Source organism: Artemia franciscana, chromosome 9 (genome assembly GCF_032884065.1).
Source record: "Artemia franciscana chromosome 9, ASM3288406v1, whole genome shotgun sequence".
Lineage (NCBI taxonomy): Eukaryota > Metazoa > Arthropoda > Branchiopoda > Anostraca > Artemiidae > Artemia > Artemia franciscana.
This window is the reverse complement of record NC_088871.1, coordinates 12,940,538-12,964,458: the sequence shown is the minus strand read 5'-3', so window position 1 is coordinate 12,964,458 and position 23,921 is coordinate 12,940,538. Positions and strand designations below refer to the sequence as shown.

Below are 23,921 nucleotides of genomic sequence, written 5' to 3'. Positions count from 1 at the left end.
CTCAGAATTTTGATCCGGTTACTTTGGAAAAATAATTAGCGTGGGACGGGGGCCTAGGTGCCCTCCGAGATTTTGGTCACTTAAAAAAGGCACTAGAACTTTTCATTTCCGTTAGAATGAGCCCTTTTGCAGCATTCTAGGGCCACTGGGTTGATACGATCACCCCTGAAAAAAAAACAACAAATAAACACGCATCTGTGATCTGCCTTCTGACAAAAAATACAAAATTCCACATTTTTGCAGATAGGAGCTTGAAATTTCTACAGTAGTGTTCTATGACTTTTAGGCAGATCACGGATGCGTGTTTATTTGTTTTTTTTTGTTTTGTTTTTTTTTCCAGGGGTGATCGTATCCACCAAATTGTCCTAGAATGTTGCGAGAGGGCTCATTCAAACGGAAATAAAAAGTTCTAGTGCCCTTTTTAAACGACGAAAAAAATTGGAGGGCACCTAGGCCCCCTCCCACGCTAATTATTTTCCCAAAGTCAACGGATCAAAATTCTGAGATAGCCATTTTATTCAACGTAGTCGAAAAACCTTATAACTATGTCTTTGGAGACGACTTACTCCTCCATAGTCTCCGTGGGAGGGGTTACAAGTTAAAAACTTTGACCAGTGCTTACATATAGTAATGGTTATTGGGAAGTGTACAGGTGTTTTCAGGAGAATTTTTTGGTCGGGGAGAGGGGTCGAAAAGAGGGGGATATACTGGGGGAACTTTCCATCGAGGACTTGGTCATGGGGGAAGAAAATTTCCATGAAGGGAGTGCAGGATTTACTAACATTATTAAAAAAAAAAACAATGAAAAAATATATATGAAAAAGTTTTTTTTCAGCTGGAAGTAAGGAGCAGCATCAAAACTTAAAACGAACAGAAATTATTACCCATATGAGGGGCTCACCTCCTCCTAATACCTCGCTCTTTACGCTAAAGTATTTTTAGTAATGTCAACTATTTATTCTACGGCTTTTGTGATTCAGGGGTCATTCTTAATTAATTGGGCCAAAATTTAAAATTTAGTGTAAAGAGAGAGGTACTGACGACGGGGTGAACCCTCTCATATGTGTAATAAAAATATGAGAATAAAAAATTCTTCACGTAAGCTAGTTTATAAGTTACGTATATCTTTTACTTATAAAACCATTCGTAATAAATTAAATTTCTAGTTGCCTTTTTTTATTAACCGAAAAATTGGAGGGCAACTAGGCTTCCTCCCCCGCTCTTTTTTCCCAAAATCATTCGATCAAAATTATGAGTAAGCCATTCAGCAAAAAAAAAAAAAAAATTCAAATTTTGTTTCAATTATTACTCTGCGGAGAGCCAAAATCAAAACATGCATTTATTCAAAAACATTCAGAAATTAAATAAAAAAACAAGTTTTTTCAACTTAAAGTAAGGAGCGACATTAAAACTTAAAACGGACACAAATTACTTCGTATATAAAAGGGGCTGTTTCCTCATCAACGCCCCGCTCTTTACGCTAAAGTTTTTTACTGTTTTAAAAAGAAGAGTTGGGAGAAAGAGTCAAACTTTAGCGTAAAGAGCGGGGCGTTGATGAAGAAGCAGCCCCTTTTATATACGAAGTAATTTCTGTTCGTTTTAAGTTTTAATGTCGCTCCTTACTTTCAGTTGAAAAAACTTGTTTTTTTTATTTAATATATTTAAAATCAGCATTAAAATGCGATTCTTTTGATGTAGCTATTGGTACCAAAATTCCATTTTTTAGAGTTTCGGTTACTATTGAGCCGGGTCGCTCTTTACTACAGTTCGTTACTACGAACTGTTTGATAAAGTTGGAGGACAAGCAATATAAACAAAGGTATTTTATTTCAAATGACAATACAATTAAGTATGTAACTACAAAGAAGGATAGAATGTAAGGAAAATGAATTTTCCTGTTACCGGTACTAGACGATTAATCTTATAAGTACGGCTCTTGTATTGGAACCCCCTGGGGAACTTTGGGATCAAAGCATCAATGAAGAATCCTTTCAGCTTGGGAAAAATCTTTTCGGTCCAAAAGCCTGGATTGCGGTCTATCTTTTCAATGTAGAAGTCTTTCTGGGTAAAAATCATGAAAAAGCAAGTATATAGCTGAGCACATTCAAGCTGACTGATTGTACTTGGTAAAAGTAGTCGTGGCCTCGTTTGGGGTTGACCAGTCCATTCTTTCCAACTTCCGTGCAATAGTCCGCCTTAGACTCTTTTCGGTTCTTTATCCACTAGCCTATCCCCAAATTTCTCGCAGTTTCGCAGTTCCATACCTCGCTTTGATTTAATTTTCCCCATGATTTCGGCTTTGTGTGCATAACTTTCCTGAAGGCTCCTGACTATTTCTCATTTCTATGTTTCTTCATTGCATTGAAATAATTTATGAAAATTTCACACTATTAACAAGCAGCTGATTATTCCAGCTTGTCATTTTCGTCTCTAGGGGTTATTATCGGCGATCTGAAACGATTCTTTATGGCAACCGACTTGTAAAAATTTCAGGTAGCTGAAAATATTCTAGGGGACTGTTAGAAAACAGGAAAATACATCAAAAAATGGTTCCAATCATCTTATAGGTTATTGTCTTCTGCACATGATAGTACCAATTTTGTTCCAAAAGCAATATCCTTCATAGAGTACACTTGTGAAAAATCCCTAGACATTTTCTAAGATTTCTAAGCAATTAGAGGAAATAGAAAAAAATCCTTTCAAACATTTTGTAGCATCTTCAAGAAGCTATGGCCTGATATTAAAAGCGGCATCTTCCGCCAATGAATACTTGAGTACTTTTTAAATATAAATTTTCAATTTAACATGGGATTTTCGAGTTCCATCAGTTCACTTAATCACCTAATGGTTGGGTATTACCCTTACTAACAATTTAGTCTCTTTTCGTAATACAATTGTTTCTGATGCTAAGGTTAAACTTCAACTGGGTTATTCTAAAACTGTTGCAAAAATGGGAAATACAACCGCAAAGCCTCTTCACAAATTTATTCTTGCTTTTGTGATCACTCGGTTTTATATCTTTCTGGATTGTATCCTGTTTTAAAAATAAAAGATTTAAAGGCTCTCAAGTCATCTTATTTTCGTTTCCTCCGATTTTTGTTGTATCTTCCTCCCTGGTACAAGAACAGTGATATGGTAACAAATTTCGGGACTCCAGATTTATCAAATAAACTTAAAGTGCTACACCAGAAACTATCCGACTCGATACATTTTACTATTAACCCTTTTCATGGTCTTCTAAAATGTTTTCTAAATAATTTAATGTGTTATCAGTTGTTGTTAAGTTGTGTTAGTTGTTAAGTCTTCTAAAATGTTTTCTACAGTAATTTAATATGTTGTCAGTTGTTGTTAATTTGTGTTAGTGTTGTTAAATGTGTTAATTTTTTTCTGTGTGTTTGTTTTATACTCCGTTGTTTCAAGTGGGTCACAAATAAATTATTATTATTATTATTACTACTAATTGACAATATAGTGATAGCGTGTGCGTGTGCTTTCTTTGAAAACCAATCATGATATTTTGAAAGTGCATAAAATAGTGAATCTAATACTACTACTTTTACTTTATTACCATGTTTCTTTTAAAAGTGGTTATTTAGTTATTTTCCTAAAAGAAAATACCAATATAACATTTTACCAGGGCATGCATAGCAAGTTTTTCATTTGTTTTTAAATAATATATTTTTTTATTCAAGACAAACATTGGGTTAAACAGTCTTTCAGCTCTAAAGCGAAACAAAAGCTTTCCGCCTGAACACATTTTGCCATGGAGTGGCGTTAAATTTGGTTGAAACTTGACCACTGTCAGAACTAATATTCGATACTTGAGACCCGTGACCCTGCTCTCGAATTCTTGGCATGATAGCTGCCACGGGGTATAACTTTCGAACCCTTTGGGCATAATTTTGGTATCATCAGGTGTTCTTTTGTGTTTTTTTTTTTTTTTTTTACATTTAAAGAATGAAATATCACTTACTGGAAAAAGCATAGCTTGTGGTATAGTGTCGTTTGTATAATTCTTATTTGTTATATGACCTAACCAACTATACAACTAATGATCGTATAGTTCCTATACGATTATTTGTAATAACTTATTTGTTATATGACCTAACCAACTATACAACTAATGATCGTATAGATCGTATAGTTCGTATAATTCCTAAGACTAGCGACAAATCTTTACAGACTTCTGACGCCACGAATTTTGCTACGATTGTTTCTTACGTAAATAATAAAAAAAAAAAAATCTGCAAAAGTTACAAAAATCTAAATAAAAAACCTGAACTACTTTTCCTATTTTTAGGTGACCGAGCATTTTTGGAATTCTTGGACCAGTGAAGCTATGATTAGTCCTTGTCTGGTGAAGACCAGGAATTTGAGCACAAATGATTGGTAGATAATTTTCCTTTTTACTATCATGTATTATAATTTATCTTTATTCGTAAGTAGGAGCAGTTTTTACGTCGCTCTAAAAATGTATGAGCTATCCACAAGTCATGTCTTAACAGTGGCCGTTCTGGCCTCTCTTGGACTTAATTATCCCCCTTCTCCGCCCCAAAAAATTTCAGGCCAAATTAATTTTTTTTTTTTTATTAACACAACTGTTGTCAATTATTAATTAATTTATAATTTATTTTCAATTATTATTATCTTTATTTAATTACTAGTATTAACTATGCCGTCTACTTTATTTCAATAAAATTAAATTTCAAAAAATACAAATGATTACAACCGTTAGCTTATTTATTTGAAATTTTGCGAGCCTAAAATTTATGTGTCAGGGGCAAGTGTCCCCTTCTTCTCTCCCTCCCCCTAAAACTGCCACCGTGTCTTAAATGACTTTGCTTTGGGCTACGGCGGTTATTTGAAAATGTAAAAAAGGAAAATTTCTTAGAGAATAATAGATCTTTTCTAAATAATACATTGTCAAAATCTACACTAATCCGTAGGTTTATCTAGAGCAATCTGTAGTAATCAGATTAATCCGTGGACCTCTTAACTTATAACAAACAAGAGACAGCGTAGGTTTTCACAAGTTTCTTACATTTTTTTTCCTATGCCATCAGTAAAGGTTTTCTAAAGAATCTTTTCATTTTTTTCAATGTTTCCCGGGAGACACCACCATTCTCGCCTGCTACATGATAATTGGTTGCTTCATCAAATATTGCAAAGATTTTCTATTATATTTGGTATCTATTTAGGTAATAAATCTATGTCCTTAAGTCCAATATTAGGCACGTGAACTGGGACCCTTGTTTTCACCTTTTGGAAACCCTGTCTATTACTTATTTGGGACCCTTGTTTTCACGTTTTAGATTTTTGGGTTAAGACTTGAATGCTAAGGATTGTATTGAATGTAGAAGGATTTTTTTTTTTAGTTTTGGTCACTATTAGAACAAGTCAATTCTCTTGCCACTTGCTGTAAAAAAAAAAAAAAAAAAAAAAAAAAAAAAAAAAAAAAAAAAAAAAAAAAAAAAAAAAAAAAAAAACGATATTCCTATTTAAATTTCGACAAAAACAAATTTTCTGCTGTCGCCTGCCTCCCCATCCCTCAATATCTTTATCTTTTGTACCAGCAAGAATATGAATGAAATCTTGTATGTTACGAAAGAAAACGTTTTTCTGCGATAAAAGAGGAGCTATCGCCCCACATAACCTTTATTCAGGCCTAATTCAAAGGAAGGTAATTATCGCTCCCTAAAAAAAAGAAAAAAAACATGCATCTGCATACTTTTGTAGACAGGAAATTGAAGTCTCTTAAATAGTATTCTTTGATATGCGTAATATGATGGTTTGATTTTCATCAAGACCACTCGCCTGTTTTGGAGTGTTAGAAAATTGGGTATGTTTTCTCAGACTCGTAGCTTTAATGAATATATTTGAACTCAGCAAAAACAGTCAATTCTTGTGATGTGTTTAATTTATATCAAAATCCCCTTTTTTTATGTTTCGGCCATTATTAGCCAGAGTCGCTTTTTATTCACTTTTGATTCACGTTTGATAATATTGCTCATGATATAGCTAAGGGCCATACTTAATGAAATAATTAACATCAACGTAAAATTTTAAAAACAAAAGCTTACCCTAGAATTCAAGCTTAATAAAACATTTAAAAAATGGTCCCTATATGCCCTTTTCATACCAACCAAAGATCTCAACTTCTATTGCATCAATTAAGGTGGGGGTGTAATTTGCCCCTCTTCACGATTTTCAAAAGTGTATTTTACGGAGGGGGGAGGGTATTTTCATTGAAAAATGTCTTTTGGGTATTTCCTTTGAAAAATGAATCCCCCGGATTTTCGAGAATGTTTTGTGTCCCAATCTAACTTTTGATGCCACTGCGAACTTCCTTTTTCTTAAAATTTGTCATCTTATATAGCATCAACACATTCCTCCCTTTCAAACCACCCCAGGTAAGAGCATTTGACTTCCATATTACTTAGATGGGTTTTACAATCCTAAATTCAAATTTTATTTCCAACAATCACAAATAAAGGAATAAAAAAGACAACACTTTCGCTGGAGACCACGAGGGTTTGCGGTCGTTCAAAAGTCGACATAGCTACCTAATAAAACAAATACTTAGATAAATATTATAAACAATAATAATAACAAATCCAGCTTCAATCTCTCATTCATTTTCACCTCCCCCACCCTGCCTTCCAACCTACCTTTGCCTCCCCTTGCCACCCTGCTTTCCCTGTTCCTTCATAATAAAATTTAACAATCATGCCCTCCAAAAATAACCTTTTCATTCCTTTTTAAACTGAGGCATGTGTTCCGCCATTCTAATGCTCAATTGTAGTGCATTCCATACAGATGGGCCTAAGAGTTTCATAAGAAATGAAGACGAGGTATCATGACATAAATCAACAGCTATGTTATCACTATACCTTGTTCCATAATTATGCACGTCACAATTAATTTTGTAAAAAGTTTTAAAAAACATCAGGGGCTAAGCCTGGTAATCTCCTATCTGACCTACATTAAGGATCATTCAGGGATGTAAAACAAGATCAGGCGTCATGCACATTCTGGACAAACTTACCGATTGTTCTAACGGCTTTATTATGTAGAACTTGCCCTCTTCGATAATTGCATAAGATGTTGCGGTAATGCTCTAGTTTAAGGGCTTCTTGCTATCTTGGGAAGTAGTTGAGTTTGGTGGCTGGAACTCTCAGGATACCCTTGGATGTAGTGGCGTAATTTCGTCAAAATCATGGGGAAGGGGGGCAAAGTTTAGGTGGGCAATGGTTTAGGGGCAATGGGTGCAATCTTAGAAGATTGCACCCATGATGGGTCTAATACCTATCTAAATTTTGACGAAAAATTTTTATGTTAGTTTTGGGTTTTGAAGCTCTTTTTCATTGGCTTTGGTTTTAAAAATGCCTTTTTTTTTTCAGTAGAATTTTAAGCTATATCAAGGGATTTTTCCTAAATTTAAGAAATAGATTTACAGATCTTCCAAACTTTATAAATTGGGATTGAGTTAAGATATGAGGCTTAAAACATGTTTCTTTTGCCTCATTTGATTAGAAGATCTATTCCGCAAAGTTTTACTTATATAACACAAGGCTTATTAAAATTTATCAAAAATCAGTGCCCTTTGGAGGTAGAAAGAGTGGAGATAGGGGCTTTGAAAGGAGATCAATAAGGCTCTCGATGCATTCCTTAGAGTTTCATTCGCCTAGCTCAACTACTTTCCAAGTTAGTAAAAAGCGACTAGACTAGAATTTGCCAAAAAATCATTTCTTCTCGTCCCCCAAGGAAATTTATCAATTAAAATAAGCTTTATTGTTTCATTGTATGGATTATCTTTTATAATTCTTCAGTACATATTTGCCTGTACCCCTCTAGAAGATTAATAAAAGGGTACAATTTTGTTCCTTTTCTTTACGTTTTTTGTACAACGAATTACTTCGAAAATTCTTTTAAGAATTGAAAAATGTCTGTGAGGGCTTATGTTTTCATTCATCCTAAAGATTTTCTCTTCACTGGGTCAGGCATGTAAGAAAACTTCTGTTTGGGGCGGGGGCTAATGGTTGTAATTTCACTGGGTGTATGGTTATATTTTTTAAATGAAACACGGACAATTAGTACAGTCCAGGCACGCGCCTGGTTTTTCTTTCCGGGTTGGGGGGGGGGATGGTCACTTCAGAATGACCATGTATGCAGCAGCCTACTGCTGCAACTAGGACCGAAAGGACACGATACTTCTATCACTGGATTCATTGGTTTCAGATCTATCATTGGACTGGAATTATGATGTTTCTTACACATTTTCTTAGAGAATGATGTAAATTTGCGTTAAAATAAGATTGTTTTCTATTTTTATAGGAAAATAATAAGTATTAAGAAACTATGTCAAGTCTATGCATCTAATTATTAGCTTTCAAATGAGACAACATATTGAGGTGCTATGTAAACCTTGAATATCCAATAAGAAAAAGCGATATCACCATTGAAGCCGTATCTAAGGGAGGGCTAGGGGGTTTGAACCTACCCCCCTGAAATGTTTGTCTGACTCGTAAAAGCGTAATAAAATGTATATTAACAAATTTTTATGCGCTTTTAAAAGTTTTTTGTCCCCCCACCCCCGAGAAATGACCACCACCTCCCCGAACAAAAGTTCTGGTTACGGCCCTGATCACCATTTTCCCTTGGGAAAAGTAATAAGTGCTTATTCTAGCAGTATGAATATATTTTTCTTGATTAAACTATATGCTTCAACTAAGCTGTGTTTCAATAAGCATTGAAGCGCTATAGTGTCATCAAAAATGAAGAATACTTGGTGAAAAAGCCCGCACTTTCAAATAAATTTATGCACATTTCCCTTTTTTTCGAGTTCTTCACCCCACTGCACGGATCGACTATAATTTTTGCGAGAGCTAGTCTGGCTTCAAAATCCCACAGCTGATAATTTTAAAAAAAACCTCTTCATTAGCTTATTGTTATTCAGTAACCTGACTTTAGCTAGATTATACTACACGTGATATATTATACGATATTTCTAAGATTTCTCATTAATAAACGAAATCATTTTTGCAAGATTTCAACAAAAACACATTTTTGAATTCAAACTGAATAAATTAAAGAAAATGGTCTTTATGTGTCGTATCCATACCCAGGGTCGTATCCAGGATTTTTTTTTCGGGAAGTATGTAAAAAGAGACTTTCTGGAAGGAAAGGGAGTTAAAAAACACATAAAAAATTGTTAATATTCACTTTTGTTACGTTACGAGTCGGACATTTTTTTTTAGGGGGGGGGGGGGTCAAACTCCATAACCCTCAAGGAAATGGCCTTACCCATACCAACCATTCTTCCCAACTTCTTTACCTACATGAAATTTTTATTAGTTAATATAAGATTAACCCATTCCTCCCTATTATACCATCGAGGAAATAAGTTTTTAACTTTCCTATTGTTTCCAGGGGTTTGAAAATCTTATCTATAATTAGAAGTTATTCTGGTTTAGAAATTCTAAAACTAACATAATTTTATTCTTTTTCAATTGCCTCATTATCATTCAGTGCCCCCCATAAAATTTTTGCTATTTAATATAAGATTAGCCCATTCCTCCCTGTTATACCATCCAGGAAATAAGTTTTTAATTTCCCTATTGCTTCCAGGAGTTTGAAAATCTGATCTATAATCGGAAGTTATTCTGGCTTAGAAATTCTTAAACAAGCGTAATTTTATTCTTTTTAATTGCCTCATTATCATTCAGTGACCTGATTTTAACTTGTTAATCTGTGTATGGGTATATTTCAGTACTATTGAACTCTTCAGTATCATTTTGATGGTTACAACAAAATGTTCCAACATATCTTTTAAAAATGAAACATCTGAAAACTAAAGCAAAATGTTCATTAATACTTTTGAAAGTGTAAGAATTGGGAAGTACGGTGTAAATGTTGAGAATGTAGAAAAGGTACCTGACAGAAGAAGAAAGCACTTTGAAAATTCGACCGACCTGCTCTCTGCTCTATTTGAAGGTAAACATGGATTAAGAATAAGTGGGATTAATCACCAGTGCCACATGATAATTTATCAAGGGGGAGGGGCAGAAGCTTTGTTTTACCAAGATGTCAATTTTTCCATTTTGTGTAAATAAAAGGTAAACTTCCAATTTAAAAGCTTCTTGCTATCTTGGAAATTAGTGGAGCTAGTGAATTGCTTTCTCTTTGCCAACTCAAATTTTACGTTTGAAAATGTTCTGGATGATTGTCCGGGATAAATTTTCACCAGGACTGAATAGTCTAGAGAATAAATTCATGGAGAGGAGGGATTTTTCCGAGGAGGTGTAGCCAGACTTTCTGGTATTATATAAAAAACGATCCAAAATTAAATAAAAACAAGTCTTTTCAACTGAAAGTAAGGAGCGGTATCAATAATTAAATCGAGCAGAAATTATTACGTATATTAGGGGGGTTGCTCTTCCTCAACACCTCGCTCTTTACGCTAAAGTTTGAATTCTGTCTCAATTCTTTACGAACAGTAAGAAGTTTTTTTTAAGCACTAAAATACTTAAGTGCAAAGAGCGAGGTGTTTAGGAAGAGCACCCTTCCCCCCACATATATGTATTTCTGTTCGTTTTAAGTTTTAATGCCACTCCTTATTTTCAGTTGCTAAAACTTGTTTTTTAATTTAATTATAATAAAGTCCGTAGTGAATGTCTCATTCACTAAGGATGTCCCCCGCTCAATAAGTCTTATTTACCTAATAGCTAAGTGATACAAGCAGCGCTTCGAAATATATACTAGGTGGGGGGGGGAACCTTAGAATGATCTGCAACCATTCTCTTGAATGCTTTTCAAGTTGTCTCTACTTATATGCGCGTGCCAGGTGGAGGATAACGTAACTTGTGGCCGAACAAGCAGGGCTCTGAAGCCTATACCAGGCGGAGGGGAGTGAAAGTCCCTAAAGATTTCTTCAACCATTATCTTGACTGCTTTACATGTATTCGTTGTTTCCTATCCAGCCTTAGTGGATTTTTGGGCCATATACACCTCAATGTTTATAGGTTCTTGCGATAAATCTACGTTGCCTAAAATAATACAAATTCCTCCAGTTTGCAATCTAAAAACTATTAATAGGTGTTACCTTTTTGTAGAAGCTTGTATTAGATTGAGCCGAGTGGTTATCACGCACTTGAAGTCCATTTTCGTGAAAACAAGGGTTCGAGTCAACAAGGATTAAGGTTCTTGGTGTCTGATTAAGGTTCTTGGTGTCTGATTAAGGTTCTTGGTGGTTTGAAACGGGAATCAGTGGTGCGATTCTGTAAGCTCAACCAGAGTCGACCCAGCTCTAACTGGGTACACGGAGAAATCTGGGGAAGGTAAACAGGAAGGGCGTACCAAAGCACAGAATTGCTGGCCCACAGCCTTCATTGCACTTTTTGGCCGAAGGGCCATGTAATGGAGATCAGCACCGCAGCTATAGTCCAACGCCTTATTTTTTTCTTTTTACCTTTTTTTTGGTGGTGAATATATTTAGTGAAGGAAATAATCTTGCTTAAAATAAATATTTGGAGGGGACATTAAAATACAGAGATCAATTGCCATTAGTCTTTAGATATGTAATTAAAATCAGAAAATAAGGAATTAAACCACCACAGTCGGCTCACTAGTAGTCATTTTTTTTTTAAGGATTAAGGTTCTTGGTGTCTGGTTATTTGCTTTGAAACGGGAATCCGTGGCGCGATTCTGTAAGCTCAACCAGAGTCGACCCAGCTCTAACTGGGTACACGGAGAAATCTGGGGAAGGTAAACAGGAAGGGCGTACCAAAGCACAGAATGGCTGGCCCACAACCTCCATTGCACCTGAAGGGGTGAACACCACAGCCTGTTCACTAGTAGTCATTTTCCTTAAGGGATTAAGAGAGCTTACTGTCCATGGAAGCAAACCCCCAAGCCACTATTTCACAAAATTTGTATTAAAAAGTTGTTAAGTTTCAGTTCGTGTTTGCTGGACGGGAAGATGTAAAACTGCAGTTTTTACTGTAAAAAACGCAGTTTCTGCTATAAAAAGGCAGTTTTGCCGATTTTCAGATTTCAAGTGTCAGCAAATGTTTGCCCAACTTGGTTCTTCGAAAATAATCCTCCCTTGTTTTTCAGACGCTATGTTAAAGGATTCTAAAAAAGAGAAAAAAAATGGCAGCAATGGTGTTCCTACGCCGTCGGGTGGCACTCAGCCTCATATCAAATCCGAATGTCCAACCCCTGATCCGTTAGCGGCTAATGCTGGAACTACTGTGCCGTCCGTAACAGTGAAAGACGAACCCAGTACACCAAACGGTGGTGAATCAATGAATAACTGTGAAAATAGTGGTAGTAATAATTGTGCAACCCTTAGTGGTCAAAGTGGTAATACGTCTAGTGGCCCTCAGCCTACAAGTGGCCCTGATATTAAGCCTAATGTTTGTGGACCTGGTGGTGGAATGAATCCAATGATGGGACCAAATAATGTTGGAAGTAATCCTATGGATAATTTTTTGAATGATCCCCCAATGGACAGTAAGTTATTATTTGTACTTTTCATTTTAAGTTATTGCTAATTTTTGTTTTAAGCTAATTAATTATTGCTAATTAATTATTGCTATTATAATTAATTATATTATCATTAATATTATTACTTATTATTATTATTAACAATGATAATATATATTATTATTATTTACAATAATTTATAATAAATATATATTATTTTTTAATTAATTAATATTTATTAATTTTATAATATTATATATTAATTTTATATTAATTAATATTTTAATTAATTATATATATTATTTAATTTATAATTAATATATAATAAATATATATTATTTATTATTAACAATATTATTGTTAATATTGCTAATTAAGTTATTGCTAATTTTTGTTTGTTTTGGATTTGGCTTTCCTCTAGTTTGAGTTTGTTTTTCCTAATAAGTGATTTTACTGTTTTAAACACGCAATCAAGTGATAAGTCAAGCAATCAGTAAGGTAATAGTCAAGTAAGACCAAGAAAAGAATAATCGGTATCTTGGCAACTAGGGAAGAGAATTTTTTGGCTAATTGATAACATACTGACGGATTCCAAACGCAGTTTTGGTGCTTTATCTGGAGTTTTATATGTGTTTTATCAGAGACAGCACTTAATGAAGAGCCATGGGCAGACTTAACAGACTGAGTCGAAGCTCAGGTCACAAGGGCCCGTTGCTTTAGCCCCTTCCCCATAAAAAGCAAAAGGTAATGCCACCATCCTTACCATACATTTTGCTAGGTGTCCGACACCATCCTCTGTAACTATGTCCTCCTCTAGTCTAACATCCAATTTATGGAATGGGTTCAGCCGGTGTATAATACCGGTCAGACCTTTGCCTATTAGTTGCCTTCTTGTTTCCATGTCGTCTGACATTTTTGGTAAAACGGAAAAGAACTCTTCCAATTCATGTGAGATTATTCTGAAAATTTCCAAATCCTGCTGTGGCTTCAATAACCCTTTGTCTTTCAGACCTTTTAAGTCGAAGAATATATTTGGTTAACGTGGGATTAAACTTTAGAATCATAGTATTTCCTTTGTTTCTGTGCTTCCTACCTTTCTGTGCCACTTTTGTTCCACCATCTCCTTATAGCCGCTTTCCAGCTATTCAAAGGGATGTGAATGAAAAGCCCGGACCCATAATAAGTCATAGAGGCCCCTGTTTTAGCTGCTTCATCTGTCAATTCGTCACCTACTATCTCAGGATGTCTCGAGGTCCATTTCAATGTAATATGGCTACTGTTGACCTACCATTGGATGCTAGTCTGTTTAAAACTTCCTAGTATTATCCAGCTCGCTTTTTTGTCTAAACTGAATATTCTCAAGAGCCTTAAGGCATATTTGATTACCAGATGATGTCCCTACAGGCACCTTTTGATTCATCCAGTCTATTGGCTGCTTATTCCATTCCATACATTTTAGCCTGATTCCAAAATCCTAATTCAGATCAGGGGCAAGTTACTACTCCAGTCCCTGACGCTGCGTGGGTTCACAATCAATCTGTATAACAGATTTTTGCGATATTTTGATTAGTGTGACTATATTGTCCTTGTACATCTGTAGCTTTCCGCACATAAGTAGTAGTGAGTTGCATCGGTCTACGCGGCTTTTTATCCGCTGTATCTGCTTTCTCTGAGTCCATTGGTCAACAATCTTAAGCCTGATATTACTTTCTATTGCCTCATCCTTATAAAAATTTTCTATAGACGATCGTCATATACATATTTCCATGGATGTCGTGACAGTCAAGTTTGAAGCTGTTTTGATTGTTTGGTAGTTAGTCTTTGTACCCTTATTGAAGGGATCCTGATTGCTCGAATTTGAGTTAAGTTTACCGAGACCACTACACCACCATATGACAGTAATGATCGAATTATTCTCCTTATTCTCCGATTTATAGTTGTATGGTCATTTTTGACGCCATTCCCCACCTTTTCCCTGTCATATGCCTTCAATGTATTATTTCTTTATTTTTCTTTTTACCGAAACCCCTTCGTGTAGAAGGGGTAATCGTAAAAACGTTTGAGGGGGCTCATTCCATTGAAACTTGTAAGTTATATGGCTCTTTTGAGGGTCAAAGTAACTGGAGGGCAATTAGCCCCCTCCCATGTCCTTTTTGCTACACAACCCCTCTTAATTCCCCTTCCAAGATAGGATCAAAATTTTTGGATGTGGTTTTGTTCAGGATAGTCAAAAAGCCCAACGAATATATCTCTAGAGATGAAATGACCCCACAGCCTCTGGGGCAAAGGCTATAAATTATACACTTTTTTGATAGTTAGATTTGGTATCACATGTCCTATTGGCTCTTTTATTTTATTGGCCTATTTATCCATACTCTCAGGAAACATTATCTGGACCAACAGGGAAAACATATTCTGTTAGGAGGAGAGGGACTTGGAAATGGCAAAACAAGAACTATACGTCCGTGATCAGTTTGAAACTTAGAGCAGCTGATTCTTTTGCCAAGGTGAAGAGTGTACAAAAAATTGCTGGGGGCATGGTCCCCCCTAAATTAAGGCCCAGGAAAGGTCAAAATAATTTTTCTCCAATCAGGTCCAAACTTCTGTCTTTAAGTCCTTGTGCTAAGGGGACAGCAGTGTGCAAGAAAAAATAGAAAAGAATACACCCAAGCAAATAATTTTTGATTGGAGTTTTTTTCTTATTGGCTTAACATTGGTATTTCGGCCATGAAGACCCCAAATACACAAGAAAAAAGTTCGGGGTTGACCTTTTCGTGAGTTTGCTTTACCAGAACCGGCACCTAAAGGTGACTTTGAGAAGTGACGCTCCCGAGAAAATTATGGTGAAGTAGACGACACAGCACTGACTGGATTCTGATTTGTAGGCATGATCATATAATGATTCGGAGGTATTAGGCTTGAGATTACGTGTGCCGGACGTCATCCCTTGCTGGTAGAGAATCGCCAAATATGGAAAACCATGTTCTGACGAGGGTGGACCCAGGACCGTACAAGGCCACAATTCAACTGGAGGTCCCAGGGACTTGTTGGTGTCTGGATATAAGCCGACCTAAGTGCTTCATGTAAACTTGAGAAGATGTCTTAGTCGTCTCTGACCTGGATTGGTGGGACTCATTGCTTTTTCTGAGGCCATAACACTTTTCAAATTTTATATGAAAGTTATAACTTGGAACGTTCCAACGTTAAAAAATAACTCGTATTGATATTTTGACTGACTAATTCAGACTTTTTGAATTGGACTTATTCAGAGTTTCAGAAACTCATAACCCAGGGATAGGAAACATGGTTCTAGGCGTCTACCACCCCCCTCTCTCTCCCCCGACATTTCCCCGTCGGAAAGTACCCTTCACGGGATATACCACCCCTCCCTGTAAAATAAGTCTGTCCGAATTTGAGAATTTTATATGAGTTGTGTTTTTTATTTTCCGTAGGGGGGGGGGGAGAGAGGAATCTTGGTACTCGTGTATTATACACCACTCATTCAAGTTTTCGCTGTGTAAGACTTCGGAACAAACCAGTTTCTTCGCTAGTTTCTTTTAGCTTAGTGTGAGACAAAGACAGAAGTGACAGAATAGATGGAAAATAAATCTTACTTATAAGTCTTACTTTCGATATAGGCTTATGATAATAGAATTTAACCCTTCTATTGTTATGTACTTAAAATGCTATTTTCTCCTAACTTTAATAAAATCGAATCTCATATCCTTTGTTAATTTCCTTAGACATACACAAGTCTGATATCCAGGGAGATTTTCCACCAGGAAATTTTCCCTTTGAGAAGGGGGTGGGTTGAAAAATATATAAAAACTTCCCCTCTAGGTCTCAACTTTTCAAAGATATCTTCTGACCAATCTTAGAGGAAACACTTCCCCATTTATGTGCAGGAACGCTCTTTTGCCGATGCAGCTTTTCAATATGCCAGGAGAAGTTCTACTGCCTAATTTGAGATATAGTAATTATCTATCATTCTGTTCGTTTAAGTCGTGACTCAAGTATATAAATATATTAAAATACACGAGAATATAGGGATTTTTTATCTCTCTTCTCCATCTGAAAATAGTTCATGGAGTCTGGAACGATCTTAAACTCACATGAATCTTATAAGGAAACACAAAGCCATCAATCTGGTTGTACTCTTGCATAAGCTCAAGCTACTTCTCCAGCTTCTTGTTCTTAATTTCCCCCATCGAGAATTTGAATACCTTATTACCATGTTTTGATATGTTGAGTGAGTCTATTGTATTAGTTGTTTAAATTGGCCAGCAAGAGGAAAAAACAAATTGAAGACGGCAAAGTTGGTGAGTAGGCTATGATACCTTTTGAGGTTGAAAATTAAGGGCTTGTTCTCTCACTGTCTAAAAAATTTTCTTCTTGTGGTACCTCTTATTCAACATGTTGGGTAAGGTATTAATTTTTCATCAGCTTTTTCGTATTAAAAGATTGATTTTTATGTGAGTTTTATGCACTGGACATTGTTTACGAATTTTAATGTGTAATTTGCGTGTGTGTGTGTGTGTGGGGGGGGGGGTGAAATCAATTGGATCGAGGCTCAGGCTTCAAAGGCCAATCCCTCTACACCCCAGGGGGCTGAACTTCTAAAATCGCACCACAGAACCTCATCCCAAGTCGGGACTTGAGTCTTGGTAAAGCCAGGATTTGAACGTGCATCTGGAAGGACATTGGATTGCAGGTCTAGTGTGCTATCCACTCCGCTATGGTTGCTTAACTGTTTACGAATGGAGGGGACATGAAGGTAAAATTTGTTAAGCTGTGTAAACTATAAGGCATAATGAAAAATCTGAAGTTCCCTTTATGAGACTGGTCTGAAGGTCCGGTTCTGTTATTAATATGAACAAACTCACCGAACTAAGTTGAGGCTTAGACACAAAGGCCCATTGCCTTCACTCCCAAAGGAAAGCTTAGTAGTGGGGATGGGCTAATCTACAGTTTTTATCTTAACCATATGTTTTGCCAGCTGTCTATCCTTACAATCCCTTAGTAGGTCCTCTACCTAACATCTTCTAGTAGATCAGTCTTCCGTGTACTCCAATATCCTCCTTGTTTTCTACTATTAGATGTCTTCTTTTTTTTTCACGGCTATTTTGCATCCCGCCTATCTATGTCATTTTTGCTCCATCTTCTCGTAGTTCAACCGCTTATTGCTGCTTTCTAGCAGCGTTGAGAGATTGGAATGAAGGGCTCCGGTCAATTGGATTTCCGTGATGCCCCAGCATTAGCTGCTTCATTTGTCGATTCAAAATCGGCTCCTTATGAATTTATCTGGGGGGGGGGTACATGTTCATAAAAAAACACATGAATTACACAAGTAAATGTAGAACATGATGAAGGAATTCATGAAAAATAAAACTTGTGAATTTTGGGTTATGCGTGGGTCCGAAAGCCCCTTTCCGGCACACACGCCAGGTGCCATAGATATCTATGTTTTAAAGATAATGATTTACTGATTATTTAATCATTGTAGTATATTGATTAATTAATAATTATTATTATTTGTCAATTATTTACTTATTATTAGCGAAAAAAACTGCTTCGTTGGCCTCTTGATTAGCAAAAATCCTGTTTTTGGCTTTTGAGCTCCTCATTCTGCTCGCTATGGCTGACAGCTCGGACCTCTGGCCCCTGCACATGAGCATTCGTTTCGATCTGGCTGCACTCACGCCTTTGGCCCTACTCAAAACACCCCCATGAAAGGCTCCATGGCCTATGAACGTAGGGGAAAACATTACAATCATATCTATCAAATCTCTAATACGAGATAAGGGAAATAAACACAGAGAGGAAAAAAATAACAAAAAAGAAAACAAAAATGCAAACATTTTATCAAACATTTTTTTTATTATTTACACTCAATTGAACTGGCCAACTAATATATAATGCTAATATTAAGAATTTATAGGGAAATGAGACTTTCATTAAGTAATTAGGTTTGTACATCTTTTAAAGCGGAATACTTTGAAGTTCAGTTGCCCCGATAAACCTTTCAGGTAACTTGACCCTAAATCTTAACGTCAATGCACTAATTGGTGTGTCTAAAATTTGTTGCATTTCAGAGTTGTCAGACGCCCATATTTATTTTACAACTGGAAATCATCCAAATGTTGGTCGATTCTCCTGATTTAATCATGTGTCATTAATTATTTTTTTATAATTAGTAATTGTTCTGTGCTTTTAACTTCTCAAAATAAGTTACATTTCTGGCACGTGTTTATTATAATTAGGATACGTCCTTAATATGAGGAAACGGTGTACAGGGTCATACCCGGATTTCGATTCAGCTGGGTATATCACCCCAGTTTGTTTTCGTTATCTTAGCCGTTTAGTAGCGAAAAATATATAAGAGGGGAGGGGGGTCGGAGAGGGGTCAAACCTTGGAACTCTTCGGTATGACCTTTATACCCTGTAGCAAAGCTTGTTTTAATAACACCTCCTTATACTCAAAATGTTTTAGACTTAAAAATACTACTTGAAAATACTATTGAAAGCTTCACTTTAGTGCTGCCCTTTTCCTCCAGATTGGTTTCACAAATCCGCGTGGAAGTTGGAATTTGTGGCTGTAAAAGACAATTTGTTGGGGTTTTAGCCCCCTGGCATCCTCATTTGATAGAAAGCGAAAAAATATAAAAAAACAATTAATAAGAACCTAGAAAACGAGTTAAATATCAGCCAGTGGACAGAAAAGAAGTGAAGATACAAAAGCACATTACGGCAAGGACCTCTGCCAAGTTGTCCTCACTGCTTAACACAGAAAAAAGAGCACTAACCCTTTGAAGTGAACTCTAACAAAACAAATGAAACACCCAAAATATGGGTAACGAGAAATTTGTTCCTTTGGACTGGTCATAAAGACTTATTTTGTGAAGATCAACAACAATTTGACTTAAGATGCACCTCCTTGGAATCGCTTGCATCGTCCTCGGCAATTCTAGCTACACACCCATGGTTTTAGCTGTATTTCCCGCTTTATTTAATATAATCGTGTGCAGTAATTTTCTCCTAATGGTTTGCAGGTAGGTTTCGATTTGTATTTAAAAATCCTGGGACTAACTACTCTATTAGTGTTATGAAGACGCAATGGCTTTACCACACCATTCCAAATGATAGTCTTGCATATGTATACCCAAGGCTGAGCATGGGGTAGGGGACAAGGCTAGAAACAAGGATATGTATTTTAGATAATATTTTAAAAATATTGTATAGCGGAGGGATCTATCTCTGTCTACCTTGTTTGTCAGTGCATATGTCTTCATAGATCAGCAATGACCTCGAAGGATATTCGAAATTTGGCACTAAAGGAGGGGATATGGGAATTGAAAGGCATTCCAGGCAGATTTCCGTGTATTTTAGTGTGTATTTCTCAGAATCTTCTCACATTTTTCTTCTTGGATGCTGCTAAGGGGTATTCACCCTACATCGTTCAGTATGAATGAACGTGTACATGTCAGTATATTGGAACAGATAGGGAGGACTCCACCGTCCTAAGATGGGCCTGTTGACCCCCTTTGAATAGTAAAAAATCCGTCTTTTGGCCTCCCCCTCCCCTGAAAAAATTCAGACCTGTTTGCATCGGTTTGTGCGGATTCATTAGTGCAAACAGGTTTGTCTCCCTAGGGGCTATCAAACAATCCCTCTGCTCTCCTAGTATGTGCAGTACGTTTATCTCCTACACTTTTTCACCAGAATCATGCTCCATTGTCATGTTCTATTTATTTCTTGTTTATTTCATGTTTTATTTCTTTCTTGATTCTTGTTTGTTTCATGTTTTATTTGTTTCTTGTTTCTTATTTGTGTCATCTTTTATTTGTTTCTTATTTCTTGTTTGTTTCATGCTTTATTTTTTCCTTGTCATTGTCATGTTTTTTTTTTGTTTCTAGTGAAATCCGGTGGTGGTGACCTTGGGAGTGAGAATTGTGGACCAATGATGGGGCAAATAAAAATGGAAGATCAACAACTTGGGCCTGGACACGATTTTGTTGGGAGTAAGTTAAAATTCGTCAATATTTCCATTTGCCTTTTCTCACGTGTCGATCCATAATGTTTCTAAATTGTTCTTTTTTTTATCATTGGTAACATATATTTAGATTGAGTCAATTTTCCGCAATTCGTACAATGTACCACGAAAAGTTAGAGGGGAAGTACTTCTTACTGTGAAGTAAGAGGGGGAAAATGGAAGTGGTGTGTGTAAGAAATTCAACCCACAAAAAATTGTTAGCAATATAAATTGGTTAGCAATATAGTCTTACTTTCAGAATGTATTTTTAGTTACACAGAAAACATCGAACTCCTATGAGATCATTGATACTGATTTGTCGAAAAAAAATGAAGTTACTTTTAACTTAAATTATTTCTACTGTAGTTACATATTTTATTTTGTTGCTTCCACTTTTTAAAAACTTAACTATTTGTTCCTATTTTTAATTTTGCCATGGTATGTGGGGCAATGTATTTTTTTATTCTAATCTATCGAAACAAATTTTAACTTCGAAGGAAAGCTAATTAATCAACTTGAATATTTCGTCGTGTGAAGGTCATATCTACCATTTTTAAAATTCTAAGAAAAAAATGTCATAAATTATTTGCTCAGTTGATTCAAGAGGAAAATCAGGAGGACAATGCATGTTCGATCACACTTCGATCCTCCTGATATACATTGTTCTATTGATCCTCCCTTTGAGGACATCCTAGCAAACGGTTTTTGAGAGCTAACTCAGACGTGTGAAAATGTCAAATGCGATCTTCTGGTGTGACATTGACAATTTGTCCTAATGAATAGATATTTTCTGTTTTTATAACACACTTTGTAGCGCTAGGCACATCACGGGTCCCCGATATGCCTTTGGAGGTATATACAGGTTGCTTTAATGGAATAGCACCCTCTGCGATTCGGTCCCAGATGTACCAGATGTAGAGCCAGACGAAGTTGTTATTTAAGTACTCTTGTCTAGATATTTCTCCTTACAGATTATCATAGTTAACTATGTCATAGTTAGCTATGTCTGTAAAACCTGTCCTAACGCCGCAAAACTTAAACGTACTTCTGTTTGTGCCGAACGGGATATGCACCCAGTGATGTGTACACAATGAGGGATCTAAAGTACAGAAGTTTTGCTGCTATCTGAGGCTAACACAGCTACGCACGTACTCTTCCATCCCAATCTTAGAGCCTCCCTCTTTACACCCTCTCGTGAAGTTTCCATTTCCCTTAAATAGTTCTTTATGATATCCTGCAACCCCAACCGCGGACGACCTGCTTTCTGTTTAGCCCTAGACGGTTGGCCGAAAAGGACAATCTTTGGCAATCCGCTATCTTTCATCCGCAAAACGTGCCTGGCCATCTCAACCTTTCCCACGTTAATGGCCTAGAAAGTGGGACTGAACCGTTCTTTTCCTGCAGCCTGTTAGTTGAAATACGGTTAGTCATCCGGGTACCCACAACAATCCGATGGCAATTTCTCTGGAAAACCTCTAGCAAATCTTCGTCCGCTTTTTGGAGCGCCCAAGCTTCAGAACCATATTTGACCACTGTCATCACTGTAGCTTCCAATATTCTAATCTTGGTTTGCAGACTTATCTTTCTATTCTTCCAAACTTTTTTCAGCTCTGAAAAAAACAAACAAAAAACACCATGAGCCTTGGCTATTCTACTTTTGATATCTTCGCTGCTCCCATGGACTTTATTAATAAAACTACCAAGGTAAGTGAAGCTGTCCATCTGATCAATCTTTTCGTTACCCAACGTCACCTTTTAATCTTCACTTATTCCTAGACTTAACGACTTAGTCTGCTTAGCATTCATTTTCAAACCTATTCTAGCACCATGAACTCGCAAAACCTTCTAAAACCTCATTCAATTTGCTCACACTTGGATGCTTAAATCATCAGCATAAACGATTTACTTAATGGTCGATATTTCAAGAAATAAAGATGACACGGCGCTAGCCTGGTCGGTTATCACTTCTTAAAAAGTTTCAGGACAACCATCTAGCCTAAGAGACTCCTAAAGTGTGGGAAGTTTTGAGGGAAGTTAAACTCTTCGCCTTGACCCTGGCAGGGTGATGCCCATGCTAGAGCTTTTTTTAAGAAGAAGATTAAATTTTAATGTTATATCTGACTGAAATTTGTGTGATCCAATAGGCTTACCAGTAACTTGTCGGTAGATAGTATCTACGAAATTAAACTAATTAGCGAAGTAAAAGCTTGTATTAACAAATGGTATTGTAGATAAGGCGTGCCCTTAAATTTTTTTCTAGGGGGAGGGATTGGAAAAAAGACTGGCAAATTGTCTGAGGAATACTTACTTATGGAGATTAAATAGAAATCATGGGATTATTTTATGATAGAGGCATGAACCGTCTCCCCCATTGTACGTGCCATAAGTAGGTATATTTGTTAAACGTTCGTTGCTGAACGTAAGAGTTTCCCAAGATATCCCTTGTCTGCAGAAGAGGATATTATTCTTATAATCTGCTTTATAAATTGATTGGTCTTATTTTAATTTGTCTCTATTTTCTTTCAAGTGGGTGACCCAATGGGCGGAAACATGAACCCGATGATGGGTGGGCCAGGAATGGACATGGCTGTTCATAAGCAGCCAAGCACACTAGATGCTCAGTATATGCAGCAACAGTCACAAATTTTTGTTTTTTCTACTCAGTTGGCCAACGAAGCTGCTGAAGCTGTTATTCATGGCCAATGTCCTTCGATTATAGCTTATCATTGTGGCCAACCAGGGACAAAGAAATTTTTAGAGGTATGACCCACATTTTGAAGGTTTTTGTTCATTTATATGTAATTTATATTATATGTAAGTATATGTAATTTAATTATTTGTAATTATATGTAATATGTAATTTAGTAATTTAGTTACTGTTGCAAGCTGTAGACGTTCTTCACTCTATTATAGAAATGTTGGGACCGTTAAAAAAAATTCCCACCAGAATCCGTTTTTCTTTAATAACTTCCGAAAAATCAAACGTGAAACTACGCAGAAATAAGTAAGCCCCCCCTCCTCCTAAGAACAAGATTCTGAATTTTCTTGGGGGGGATCAACCAATGATAAGAGAGTATTTTTCCTATTCCTTGTGGGCAGGTAGTTTCTTGCCACTGCTCATGGATTGCATAATTTGGTGTCTGAATTTGATTACCAGTAGAAGAATAGTGTTTGTCTTCTTCCGATAAACGCTTTCCTTTAAATAGTCCCGAAAAACTTTGCAATTCTTTGGTGTGTTACCATGTAACTTATTATGGCGCATATCCATCTGTTTTGTTTTTCAAACAAATCAGAAAAAGTAAAAGCAAACTAAAACCAGGCTTCATGGCTCTTTGTTAAAATAAAGCCCCTTAATGTAAAACTTCTGAATGATTGTCTCCTATACCCATACTTCCACGCAGGGGAG

General features: G+C 36.3%; 1 protein-coding gene across 6 annotated transcripts in view; it reads left to right on the top strand.

Moving 5' to 3' along the window:
• Positions 1–23,921, top strand: part of LOC136031019 (protein BCL9 homolog) — a 97,778-nt gene that overhangs the window by 45,013 nt on the left and 28,844 nt on the right. For all 6 annotated transcript variants that reach the window (XM_065710197.1, XM_065710191.1, XM_065710194.1 and 3 more), the window contains exons 2-5: positions 4,301–4,389; positions 12,115–12,513; positions 20,400–20,504; positions 23,043–23,275. In XM_065710197.1, coding sequence (XP_065566269.1) covers positions 4,383–4,389; positions 12,115–12,513; positions 20,400–20,504; positions 23,043–23,275 — 744 coding nt within the window. In that variant the 5' untranslated portion in view covers positions 4,301–4,382. The remainder of the gene's footprint in view (positions 1–4,300; positions 4,390–12,114; positions 12,514–20,399; positions 20,505–23,042; positions 23,276–23,921) is intronic.